Source organism: Argiope bruennichi, chromosome 5 (genome assembly GCF_947563725.1).
Source record: "Argiope bruennichi chromosome 5, qqArgBrue1.1, whole genome shotgun sequence".
Taxonomy (NCBI): domain Eukaryota; kingdom Metazoa; phylum Arthropoda; class Arachnida; order Araneae; family Araneidae; genus Argiope; species Argiope bruennichi.
The window spans coordinates 114140230-114154126 of NC_079155.1; the positions used below are offsets into that span (position 1 = coordinate 114140230).

The 13897-nt window shown below is 32.1% G+C and overlaps 2 protein-coding genes across 6 annotated transcripts in view; one reads left to right on the forward strand and one right to left on the reverse strand.

Annotated features, from left to right (window-relative positions):
- The window catches only part of LOC129968951 (solute carrier family 35 member G1-like), a 91058-nt gene that overhangs the window by 45494 nt on the left and 31667 nt on the right, over positions 1-13897 (forward strand). The gene's annotated exons all lie outside the window — the stretch shown is intronic.
- Positions 1-13897, reverse strand: part of LOC129968950 (solute carrier family 35 member G1-like) — a 104802-nt gene that overhangs the window by 38462 nt on the left and 52443 nt on the right. The window contains exon 1 of one of the 3 annotated variants that reach the window (XM_056083315.1): positions 3042-3170. The exons of the other annotated variants lie outside the window; for them this stretch is intronic. Within the exon in view, the coding sequence (XP_055939290.1) occupies positions 3042-3147 (106 nt within the window). The 5' untranslated portion in view covers positions 3148-3170. Of the gene's footprint in view, positions 1-3041; positions 3171-13897 lie in introns of those variants that run through there. 3 annotated transcript variants of the gene reach the window in all.

Consider the following 13897-nt stretch of genomic DNA (forward strand, 5'->3'; position numbering starts at 1 on the left):
ATGCTTCTGATTAATATTGATGTTATTTTGTAACTGCACGATTAGCAATTAGATTTTATGAATTTTTATTTATCTTTAATTGATATCTCATTTTATTTATTTTTTTCTTTCTTGTATTCATAGTATAGAGAAAGTATAGTAATCGTCAAAGAATTAGAACTTGATATTTTGACTAGGGATTGCAATACCGGGATACCGAATACCGGTATTTGAGCCATTTGTACAATTTTGTAATACCGGTATTCACAAGTTTAAATACCGGTATTTTGGTATTTACTAGAAATTTTTAAAATTGGCTCCACTATAAGTTCAGGGATCGCGAACATAGCAAAACTGTATACGTTTTTGTTTCTGTCTCCCTAACGGGCGAAGTTAGCTAATTAATGGCTTAATTAATATCTTAAATCTAAATTAGCGAAACGTGGATTATCCCTGAAAGAAGATATTGTATCCATAACGACTGATGGAGCAACAATTATGAAAATAGTTGGAAAGTTGATTGGTGTAAATCAGCAATTGTGCTATGCACATGGAATTCAATTAGGAGTAATAAATGTATTATACCAAAAAAAATAAAGAACAGAAGAATCCAAATACTGTGGATATAGAAACTTCGGATTCCAACTTTGAAGAGAGTAAGAGTGAGAGTGATATTGACAATGAAGATAATGACGATGTAATTGTTGAAGAAGATATGCTAGTGAGGAGGAAATATTAACCCATCAATAATTGCTTCCTATAATTTATAAAGTTCGAAAAATTGTTAAGATACTTAAACTTTCTCCTATAAAAATGATATATTACTAAAATATATACTAACTGAAAATAAAACAGACTATATGTTAATATTAGATTCTAAAATACGTTGGAGCAGTTTACTCCTAATGATGAAACGACTTTTGAAACTGAGAAATCCAATCCAAAAAGCAATAATCGACTTAAACTTGTAAATTAATTTTTCAGATAGTGAATTCGACTTAATATCGAGAACTATATCAGTTCTATTTCCAATAAAACTGACTATTGAGGCATTATGTCGGAGAGATTCTAATTTATTAACAGCTAATGCAACAATAAATTTCATGTTGCAGTCACTGAAAAAACAGCACACATCACTATCTGCAGAATTATATATTACATTGAAAAATTGCACAAAAAGAAGGCATACCGGAATAGAAAATGTCTTAGGGTATTTACATAATTATAATGATTTTAAAAATGAAAAGGAAAAAGAAGAAAAGAAAATAACCAATTCAAATCTGATTAAGTTTAGAGTAAATTTTCTTAACATTTTGTACCCACAAACCTATCCACATTCAGAAGAATACGGTTCAGTTATCGAAGATTATGATGACACTAATGTCGATAGTGAAAAGGAATTGTCTCTTGAACAAAAATTAGAATTAGCGATATATAAAAAAAATTTCAACGAACCAAAATACAATACATAAATCGGCTATATCCAAATTATCCGACGAGAAATCGATTTATTTGAAGATGAGGGATTTAGAGGTAAATACTTGGAAAAAGTATAACGCGCATTGCTAACAGTACCACCAACTAGCGTAGATGCCAAAAGAGCGTTTTCAACAGCTGGTAATTTTTACCCAAAATTACTTTTCGGTCTTAATGACAGTACAATCGATGTATTATGTTTTTTAAGATCACATTTCAAAAATTTGTAATAGTACCACAAACTGAATAGCGATATTTGCACTTTTTTGTGATTTAAATAAATAAGATGTTCCTTTACTTTTTTGTGATTCTTTATATACGGTTATAATTTTTAAGTTACAAATTATTTTTTGTGATATTTACACTCTCTAATAAAACTGGCAAATAAAACAAAGAAACACCTGTGTTTTCTTTCTTTTTCTAAAATTTCTAATACCGGTATTAAAACCGATATCCCGGTATTAAGATTTAAAAAATACCGAATACCGGTATTGAAATTTTGGTCCGATATAGCAATCCCTAATTTTCACGAATCGCCACATTGTAGACCTTCTTAAGTTTCGAAAAACGCATTTTTAAAAAATGTTCGTCTGTCTGCCTGTCTGTCTGTGAAGAAATAAACTCAAAAACTCTTACAAATTGATGAATGAAATTTAGTATACGGTTTTTATACAAAATTTGTAGATTTCTTTCAAATGTTGAGTAAAATCCATTCAGAGGAAGTCTGTCAGTTGTTTGAATATAAATTAACATGAGATAGATAGACTATAACTACCTTTGTTTTATAGATAACAACTATAAAACAAAGATAGATAGATAGATAAAATTCAATGCCCATATTTAATAACTATGTAAACACCTATCAAATTTTGAGCCAAATCCAGTAAGAGGTAGACCATCTGTTGATTTGTAGTTTTAGAAACATGTAAACGCAACGAGTTAAAATATATTAAATTTGCTAAGAGTTTTTGTAACAACTAGAAGTGTAGTTTTTTAACACATTTTTGTTTTAATCTATTTGGAAAAACTCATGTAAAACACAGATTTGATTTTCGGATAACATTACACTTATACCAGGGATTAATCGCCAAATAAGTCGCCAAGGATCACACGATGGATTCAGTAAAAATGCTAAATCCACGCCAAAGGTTAATATTTCATAACTATTGTACGCCAATGCCATGCAAGGCGTTCTCTGGCATAACATCTTTATTAGAGAATATGTTGAGAAAATTTTGAGGAGGCTTCTCCCACTGGTTTAATTATAGGATCGTAATATAAAATGAGATTCCAAATAAATATGACATTAAATTTTTTTATCGCTTAAAAGCGTTATTCCTTGATAATAAAGTATTTGTGATGCAAATTCATTTTATATATTTAAATCCTATCATTTAAAAAATTATGTAAATATAACAGTTAGTCATTTCCCTATATTTTATCATCTAAGTTTCTTTCTTTGTTACTAAAGGGATTTCCAAAACTTCACCTAATAGTTATGAATTGTTTTCTTTAATATTTTCGCTCTTTTCCTGATTATTTTAGCATAAGAATGTTTTAAATAATATATTATTAAAACAACTTACCGGAATTAAACTTCGGCTTTTGAGCTAAACAATACATTTTTATAATTTTTGGTATTCGAACAGTAGAATTTCTTGTCTTCATCCAGAACAAATCTACCATGGTCATCCCCGTAAAGTTCTGATCGTGTTCTACCCGCTCCTTCATAAAGATGATTTGTTGATCAGCGCAGAATGTTCCAATCATAAATCATTCCCACGTGTAATTGTGCCTAGCTTATCGACGCCGTGTCATTTACAAATGTTGTTATGACATCTCGAATTTACGAGTGAAAAATTGTTCTGGTGTAATTTCCGTCTTAAAAATGTAGAATAGCCTTGTCACTGTTTTCATTTTAGTCTAGAGTTTGACTTATTCTTTTAATCCCACTTCTGTCAGAGAATATCTAAGAAATTGTATTTACGCATCACTGTTTTCATTCTTCTGATGAAAGAATAGTTCTCTGAAGTTTAGAGTACTCTGATGGCTAATTGATAAATTTAGTTTATTGCTAACAGCGTCATTGTTTTACAAAACGTCTGGTGCTTTGCAAGACAGTAAGACAGTTTACTTGTAAAATGATAGTTTTGGCAAGATGCGAAATTTTTCAAACAGCTACTTCGGTTAGTGTGTCAGATATGAAGGGGTTTTATTTATGTAGATTCCTGTAGGAAGACTACCTATTGCAATGGTTCTCATGATAAGACTTCGTAAAAAATTCTTCAGTTTTTCACCGATCGTGGTTCCTAGAACCCCAAACCACTCTTACTTCCAACGTCTGTTTGTTTATTTGTGCGTGCGTGTGTGTGTGTACTCGCGCGCTTTGCTCATGTTATCTTGAAAACAGGATAACTTGAGTAATTTTGTTTGGATTTTAACTGGCATAGAATATGTTGTTAGAAATATGAAAATCTCGGATCAGTTCGTGAATGGCACATCTAGCTGAAAGGGGGTAGAAATGGTGGGGAGGTTGAAATTTTCATTTCCCTATAACTTTCTTAATACTGAAGACAGAAAAATAAATCCAATTAGCCAAATTAGCACCTCATTAAAACGAACAACTTTTGTATTTAAAGTTTTCAATAACTGCTATATCTTGGAAATTAGGAATTGAACTTTCGCATGAATTTCAATTTCCACTAAATTCATGTTTTGTTTTATCAGATAACAGAAATAAAATTATAAATAAATTATTTTCATGTTAAAAAGTAGTTTTATGACCAGGAAAGACAATATTCTGCGCCAACAGATTTACAGCCAAAGTTGGTTTATTTTTGATAAAAATTAATATATTATCTAAGTGGAAAGGACAACATTAGCCTATTAATAAGGTCTGGATTTATGAGTCAGAGGGTTTCGGTTTCGAAGCCAGATTCCACTGAGTTCATCGTGTACATGGGCCTAGTGAATGCTAAATCTGACATTTTGTGACAACTCTGGAATCGTTCTCGTCATCTGACCACCGTTCAAAACTACAGTATGTATTCCTAAATAGACTTCGTTTTTCTAAACGAGGACATTAATATAAATAAATTAAAAGCTTGTTCATCTTTACTAGAGTCGCATATGGAGCTTGAAAATTAATCAATCGTTCTATTAAACTTTAACACACACACACAAAAAAAAGAAATGAAAAGAGATAATGATCATTTAGTAAATTTTCCATTCCTAAATTTGATAGAAATTAATGCATGTGTACACGACAAAGCGACTTTCAGAGGCTTGGGACTGTAAAAAACCAGATTAAAAAGGCACATACTATTCTGGTGTTCTATTGAAAATGTTTCCCTTTTCCAAACTATTTTCATAATGAAATCAATTGGTGCTCATGAAATACATACAAAATGGTTTACAAATTTTATTTTGGAATAAAATGCACATTTTGCAGCTGTTGTGACTTAACGGGAAACAATTTACACATAGATCTTCTAAGGTCAATATAATTATTCTGTAAGAAAGCCATGACTTGAAAACAGTTGTCATGATTTTACATAAAAACACATGGGATGAATTGCCATATATTTCCTGTTTAGATATTCTAATACTGATAAGGATAATGGTTTGTAAATATGTTGAAGGGAAAAAAACATTTATTATCACATGACTAAAAATTCAAAAGTTGTGAAAGTCATCAAAAATATCACATCTTATCGATCCAAAACATTTTCATTGATTCTTTTGCACTTACATCAAGATAATTAATTCGATAACAAAAAAACTGAAGTCATTATTTCTTTAAATCTCTAAAGGAACTATCAACAAACGCATTGTAAGAAACGCGAATAACTATCAATGAAGTGTAAAATGTCTTACCAATTGCAAAAAATAAACAAAATTATATTAAAATAGAAAATGCAATTATTTTAGCAAAAGCAGGGATATAAATAGTACAAGCCTTTTAACGATGGATCTGTCAAAAGCCAAAATATACAATAATAAGCAATAATTAAGATTGATCATTTCTATTTTCAAAGGATGTGTTTAAAAGAATAAGCTTTATAGACAGAAGTATGGAACTTCGCATAGATGAGTGCAAGAGAAATATTTTAATGTTTCGGAGGTCACATAAAATTTTTTTAAACATTTATATAACCAATCTTTTACAAATTTCAAAGTGTATTTATACAATTTCCTATCCTATTTAATGAAACTTTACAATTGAAAATATACGTCTAAATATAACATTTAGGAAATAAACGCTTGTTCCACTTTTTGGGGGCACACCTTGTGTTTGAGTATCATTGACTTAAGTCTGTATCTATCTACGTCTAAAACGCAGTTTTTGGTGAAAATTCATAATTTTTTTATTGTTTTATTTTAAAACTCATTTATTTGGGTTTCCAGATCTGTGTTTTAGTTCTACGATAAATAGAAACCGAAATATATGATTATTTATAAACCATTGTAGCTAAAAACAAAATCGGAAGTTGAATGTTTATCAATATTTTATCAAATACGCGTCTTTTAATTCGAATTATAATTTATAGGCCAGCCACATGTATTAGAATACGTTTTAATTAGTTTTTATGTCGAAAAGATCGGCAATTGCATCTGCTTTTGAACATTGTTTATGTTTACAAAGCATTTTCAGTATAAGACAAATGAAAACTTTAAATGAATTTTTTCAAAAACTTGGATTTCGTAAAAGGTTTCATACATAAAACATGATATCTTAAAAACTTATTAATATATTACCTGGAAATTTTGCGTATATGCTACCTTAAGTGTTCCAAAGGCAATAAAGTTGAGATATAATTTTGAACTTAATAATTTTTGTTTTAAAGCTGCCTAATGTAAATTTGAACAACGAATTTTGTGAAATTTTCAATACAGAAATACTCGATTGCTATACCTTTTTTGAAAATGCACATATTTCTTAGATTCTAGTTCATTCTCTTCACCACAGCTGTAGGGCCGCGGTGGCCTGGTGGTAAGGTCTAAGCTTCGGAACCGGAGAGTTTCAGGTTCGAGACCCGATGTCACCGAAGAACCGTCGTGTAAGGGGGTCTGTTGCACGTTAAATCCGTCATGACCAAACGTCCTCCCGCTGGTGTGGTGTGGTGTGGAGAGGGGGGTGCCAGCTCAGGTGTCGTCCTTGTCATCTGACCGCGGTTCAAAATGACGAGGTCCGTCCCAAAAGAGCTCTAGTGTTGCTTTAAATGGGACGTTAATATAACCAAACCAAACCAAAGCATCACAGCTGTAAGTATAATTGGAATATGTGCAATAGAATTTTTTGTAGAGTGTTTTGCTTTTTGTTGCAATTTTTACTATTTTTTACTTAAATTGACACATTTTATAGAATCTCATTTGGGATAGAATTTCCTGGTCAATATTTTTCATTATTTGCAATCACATTCATCCAGAAAACGAAATGAAATAGCTCATTAGAGGGATTTTTCAAAAATTTGTCTCCCTAGGATAGGCAGATACCTTAGCAGAGACTCATTATTCGTTCAGTTATCATTGATTTTCTGCTAGGGATTAAAATTAATTTGATTTGATTTGATTCTTCCACCAAAAGTGATTAATTCATTATGTCAACTTCATCACCCCAAAGGCAGAATGAATACAGGTTTAAGAAACAAAACTGCTTCGAGGTGAATCTAATAACGCTCTTCGCATTAGCTGATTGCTTCAAAAATGCGCTTTTACGATATTTTTGGTGTTATTACTGAAAAAAATCGGGCCATAGTGGGCCTGGTGGGAAGGTCTCGGTTTCGGAACTGGTGGGTTTCGGGTTTGAGACCCGATTACACCAAAAAAACGTCGTGTAAGCGGTTCTGGTGCACGTTAAATCCGTCGGGGCCAAACGTCTACCTGCTGGTGTGGCGTGGAAGTTTGGAGTGGGGGTAGCCAGTTCAGGTGTCATCCTTGTCATCTAACCACGATTCAAAATTAAGAGGTCCGTCCCAAACTAAACTTAAAGACTTATTGTTGCTTTAAAACGGGACGTTAATATAACTAAATTAAACTACTGAACAAATTTACACGATTCAAGCCGTATTCATCCTGAGCAATAACTTTTTCAATTTATTTCTTAGCTATTAACTCTTGTTTGTTTCATGCGATAAGCAAAGTTCAAAATTAGTAATTTAAAGAGCAGAAAACTTGTCTCAAGTTAAAAATTTATGAAAGCCTTTGACAGAGTCTTCCATAAATGCCCTAAATTTATAATTGCAAGTTTATATTTCTGGTCTTATCTTAGTCCAAACAATGCTGCCAGATAGAAACAACAGTAGATGTCTGCACAAAACTTTCTCGTAAGCATCCTAATAAAGGCATTTTCACTTTCCCCTTTTGTATGAAATTCGAGAATCTTAGGCAAAGCCATGAATACAAAGGACGCTTATGAGCATTTTGTACTTTGAAGTAAGGAAAAGAAAGTCTAATATATATTTTAAACTTTTTTCGATCTTTTGAGGCAGAAATTTAATACAAAATCTATAATATTAGCAAATAACATCATATATCAAATTTATTTAAATTATTGTGCTTTTGAATTATCACCTATATTTTCATACCAATGCACAGGTTAACAGATTTTAAATCCAGGAATAGGTTTAATTTAAAATTTGATACAAATTTACACTTTATGTTTTAAAACAATTCTACACCAAATTGTATTCATATAGATCTCTAAGTTTTGTAGTTATTATGCTCATTTGCATTCGAACAGACTTTCTTGTGAATGGTTTTTGTTCATAGTTGTATAGATATCTAAATATTTAGTATAAAAACCCACTTACCAAATTTCACCAGCTTGACTCAAAGCTGGTTTAAGTTATCGTGTTTTCACATACAGACATCATTCCAAAAATGTGTTTTTCGATTTTAAGTTTTCGTGGTCACACACAGATAGATATAATTCCAAAAATGTGTTTCTCGAATTCACGAATGTTTGAAACATGCCATTCGAATTTTTCTGACCTCTACAATGTTTTACATACTCATATAAGAAAAAGTAATAAGTTTTCGTCCTTTGATTTTCTAATATAATTACACAATAATTTTGTGCTTAGCTTCCTCGCAACTAATGTTAACCGAATGTCCATGACAGAGGAAGAGCAGCAACTTAGTTTAATTATATCAGCGTCCAGATTTAACGTAACACTAAGGCTATTTTGGAACAGACATCGTAATTTTGAACCTCAGTCAGATGACGATGATGACACCAGAACCAGTACACCCTCTTCTCCCCAAACTTCCACACTACACCAACGGGAGGACATTTGGTCCAGGGCACCAGACCCACTAAGACGACGGTTCATGAGTGGAATCGGGCCTCGAACCTGAAACCCTCCAATTTCGGAGCTGAGACCTTGCCACCAGGCCACCGTGGCCCGTCAAAAGTAGCAGCATCCCTTCCAATTGCTCGACCAGTAACTTGATAAAAAAATAATTTGATAATATATTCTCTATAATTTTGGTATAAAGACAACAATGCAAATTTCAACAATGTAGCTTTTTTTCTGTTTCTGGCAGAGAACGTTTAAAAAACAGTATAGCTGAGTTTCGTATTCACATAAATGAACAGAAAATCAAAATTACAATGTATATTTTTTGTGACTTTGATATGTCTTTAAAAAATAAATGAAGTTTTCTCCCCGAAACTTTCTCGCATACTTTCCAATAATGATTTTTTTTCCTTCTTTCCTCCGCATGAAATTGTGGAGTTTGCGTAAAGCCGCAAATACCTTGCAAGGCGTTGGTGAACTATGATTACAAAATATAGATATTTGATCTGAATCTAGCACTTTTACTGAAACTGTGGTGTGATATTTTGAACGCCTTTTTGCCGGCCGATTGATACTAAAATTGGATCCAAAATGTCTGTTGTAACTAAAAGATAACATACTGAATTTTATGGATTTAATGCATTGCATTTATGAGTTATTTCCTTCACATGCATGCGACCGATAGATTGCTAATCGTTTGACATGTTTCGTTCAAAATTTGAAAAGTATCTATATTTTAGATGCTCTACTGCGTATTAAATTTTATCTACCTAGGTCTTTGCATTTTGTAATTATTGAGGTCAATTGCACACGAACAGCCAGACAGATAAAATTTCTATGAATGGATTTCATTCAAACTTTGATAGAAAAATTTGATAGATTCATTTCGGACTCAGGGTGGACCGAAACTCGGAGATTTGTCAAAGTTTCTAGCTCAAATTTTTTGACAATTACAGCCCATCTTCTATATTTCGTATATGAGAAAGAAAAAACAGCGATTCTTCAAAACATCAGTATCAAACTTTTGGCGGTTACAATACAGTGAATAAGATTTAGATTTACCTCAAAATAAGATTTAGCATAATTTAATAAGCTCGGAACTTCTGAATTTTCTCTTATAATTAAAAATTCCTTTCAATCGGATTACTAGTGTATAATTCATTCAAACTAGAAATAATTGTTGTTATTGTATTATTTACAAGCCCGCTGACGCACTGTCTGCGATTTAAGCGGAGTGTGCAGTAGTTTCAGAGGGTAAATACTCCTGAGCACCCGAGAGCAGAAGTTTGACTTCTAGCTAATACAAAAATGACACAGACATTCGCTTGCACAACCCCTTTTTACAGAGGGGCTCTTTCACACACCTCACAGATAGAACAAAGGGTAGAGAACAACCATGTCCGAACCAGGGCTCGAACCCAGGACGATCAGATCATGGGAAGGTGTTCTGCCCTTAGGCCAGGTCGCCAGCAACTGAAAATAATAAATCAAGTGTAACGTATCTTTTGTGATGCAGCAATTTTTAAAAATAGTAATTTTTTTTTATTTATTTCGGAGATGTTTCCACAGTATTGTGAGGTTTGTTTTCCATTTCTTATCGCTGTTATCATCACGTGAATTGCAGTGCAAGGAGCAGGGTGAAAAATAACTCATAGAGACGAAAACAAAGCCCTAAAAGCAACGAAAAAGAAAAACAAAGCGAAAATCTTTTTTTCTTACTTTCACTTGCCGTATTTTGCACCTATTTATGCTGATAACTAACTCTGATGCAAATATAGGATTTTCAGTTATTTTTCCATATACCTTCGCAGGTGCATTTTATATTCTTTTATTTACTTTTTTTTCCTTCGTGAGTCAACAAAAATGAAATACAGACAAACTTACTATTAAACGAAATCTTACTACAATATAAATAATGTTACCAAATTAGCATCAATTTAGTTTTATTCAAATCTCTAGTAACTTTAGAATTTGAACTTGAAAGAAGTAATATATTGGGATTTATAGCATCAATGGCTGTTATCCCATGTTTCCATATGTAGAGAACAGAAAAGAAGAAAAAAAAGATTTTATCTATAAACTCAAGTGAGCACGCACACAAAAATAAATTGAAGTTTCAATCAGTTAACAGTTACAAAGCAGTTACGCTGATGCGATTTAGTACATATTCGGGAATTCCAGTGGAAATAGTATGTTTAGGAACAACAAATTCAAAAATTCGATAACATATCACTGCTGCCAATCTGAGTTAACAACTATTCACAAAATAATATTTATAATTATCTAATTACTTGTGAGTTACTTTTAAAATGAAATATTTTTATGTCGCAATATGTACTCCCCTACCAGTAACGAACGTTACATTAGAAAGTAGGAAATCAATATCGACAAAATTTAAATTTTGAATCTCTATGATGTCTGAATAATTCTACCAGTTCGAGATTGTCTTAAAGTTGACTTAAGATCAGGTTAAGACACTTTATAATGTAAGAGGTATACAAATAGAAAGTACTGTAATCGTCAAACATTCACTCGACATTTTGATGAACCTCAAAGTACCATAGTTCTCCCAGTCCAACGGTTCTTCGTTGGAATCAGGTCTCGAACCTGAAACCCCTGATTCCGAAGCCAAGACCTTACCACCAGGCCACCGCGGCCCTTCTTAGTATATTGAAGAAAATCGGGCGCATATTTAAAGTGAAAGTAAGATGATGCAGAACTAGAATTTTAGTAAAAAGATCACATTCAAACGTCATTTATCTAAATTGTTACGATTTTTTGTGCTATTGCGTTTACATTCGTGCAAATATATAAATCAACAGATGACCACAACTTGCTGATGGATGTAGTTAGATATCTGTCATCAAGTTGGTGGTTATCTGTTAATTAATCTAATCTAATCTAATTAATTAATCCGCAGATATCTGATACGAATCTGTGATTAATGGGCTAAAACTGCATACTAAAATTTTGTTTCTTAATCTTCGCATTTTGTAATTATTGTGTTTGTTCACTTGCATTCGGACAGACAAACATCCTGCGAATAAATTTCGTTCAAAATATTCTGCCTAAATACCATATGTTGAATTTCATTTGTCTAATTCAAAGCGGTTTTGTGAGCCATAGGCAGACAGACATACTTCAAAAATGTGTTTTCTGGCGCAGAGAAGTCTGAAAGGGGAGAAATGTTAACACATTGCGTACGGCGCTCTGCGCGCTCCCATAGCCGGCATATTTTTGAATGCTCTAGAAGCATGCTTGGCAAGCAATAGGATTCATATACGCCCAATTTTTATTGCATTTGGTATTATATTTACATAAAATATTTTTAAATATTACAATTTATTTCATACATGTATTTATTATATAAAGTTTTTTACATTTTAATTTGCTCCATAGACTTGAATAATGCTTTAGCGTGTGATATTTGGTAAAGTAAATTCCCTTGTGCCATGGTGTTCGGCACGATTTGCAGCAGTATCTTGTTTTAAGACATTGAGGACCGCTCACGAGTTTCGCGTCCCATCTGTGTGTTCGCGTCCCATCTGTCATGGACCGCTCACGAGTTTCTCGTGTTGCTTGTCCCGTCTGTTACGGATCGCTCGAGTTTTCTCGTGTCGCGTCTGTTATTGCTCCATAAATAACAAAGTTATGATGATTTTAGAACGAACAAGATTGTCCCAAAACGTGCTGTCTCAGGAGTATGTCTTACAGATTTTTTTGCTGTACTTAATGTGCTAAATATTTGTCTCTGTTGGATGTGCATCGATTTCGTTGTAGAAACATGAAAACGAGATATCTCGTGACTCTGCCGCAGCGTTCGGCTTGCTAAAAACGAGAAATCTCGTGACCAGAACACAATGTGTTAAAATCTTGAATTCGAATTTTTTGACAATTATATGATAATAATTTCACCTAATTTACTTCATATACGAGAAAAAAAATTAAGCGGAATGATTAAGTGAATAATCTAAATGAGATGAAAGAGATATAGAAAGTTAATTTGTGATTCAATATTTAAATAGTAAGCTGTTTGTAATAATTTATGTCTTCTCTTTTCGACGTAATTAAAAAAAAATCAATATTTACAAGAATTATTTCTGTCATAATGAGTATTTGAATGTTAGCTTCTTACCCAACTTTGCTTCTCACTAAGTAACGTTACATAATTTTAATAAAGTACTTTGCAATTATTGAAGCAGTGAATGGTTAAACAAATGTATTTAATTCATTTGCTTTGGTGCAGAGTAGATACTGCACTCCTGATTCAATATCCTCCAAGGATGGTGTTCACAACGTTTAAATACTGTTCAGATTTGTAACAGACGTTTCTTTTGCCCATGAATCTATCGGTAAGAATCTATTTTATCTGCTACTTATATTGGCCAGTTTTAAGGCATAAACATATATAACACATACGGTTCTACGACAAACTTTGAATGCATTAGCGGTAGAATTTTATATAAATAATTTCTGTATCACTCAGTTTACATAGAGAATGCCAGGCTAAAAATATTATGTTAATACAAGCGAACAACCTGTTGGGCAAATAATGCACAGGTAAATAAATTCTTGTTTATGATAATGATAACATTGCAAAAAATACGTACGCGAAAAAGTTAATGAAATGAGTTTGAATTTCTCTACAATAAAGTGTATCTGTAAAAAATTAATTTTGAAATTTATTAATATTAAAGGAAACTTTGTACGAAAAAGAGATCAGCTCATTGAAAAACTAATGTTTTGATTTTTAAAGTAATGTTTTATTAATTGAAAATCTTATTGAAATTTTTAAAACCCTTTCTTTATTGAACACTTATTACCTGAGCTGTAATTACTTGCCAAATATGATAACTGAAGGGTTAATGAAATGTTGCGTTCTGTGTTTAGTAATATCCACATCACGCAATTTATAGATAGTAGGCTATTTTAAAATCATTTTGAATTTAACCTTTTGTCATACATTATTAACTTTCCGGAGAAATTCCTCTTAATACTATTATATATATATTTTTATAGTAATAAACAAATCCTTGCATTAGGTGTACAATTATACCTAGAATTTTTTTCTAAGAGGAAAGGGTTAATACTCCACTCTGAAGGTATGCACATATAATGCAATTTTACTTTCCTATTTCGCT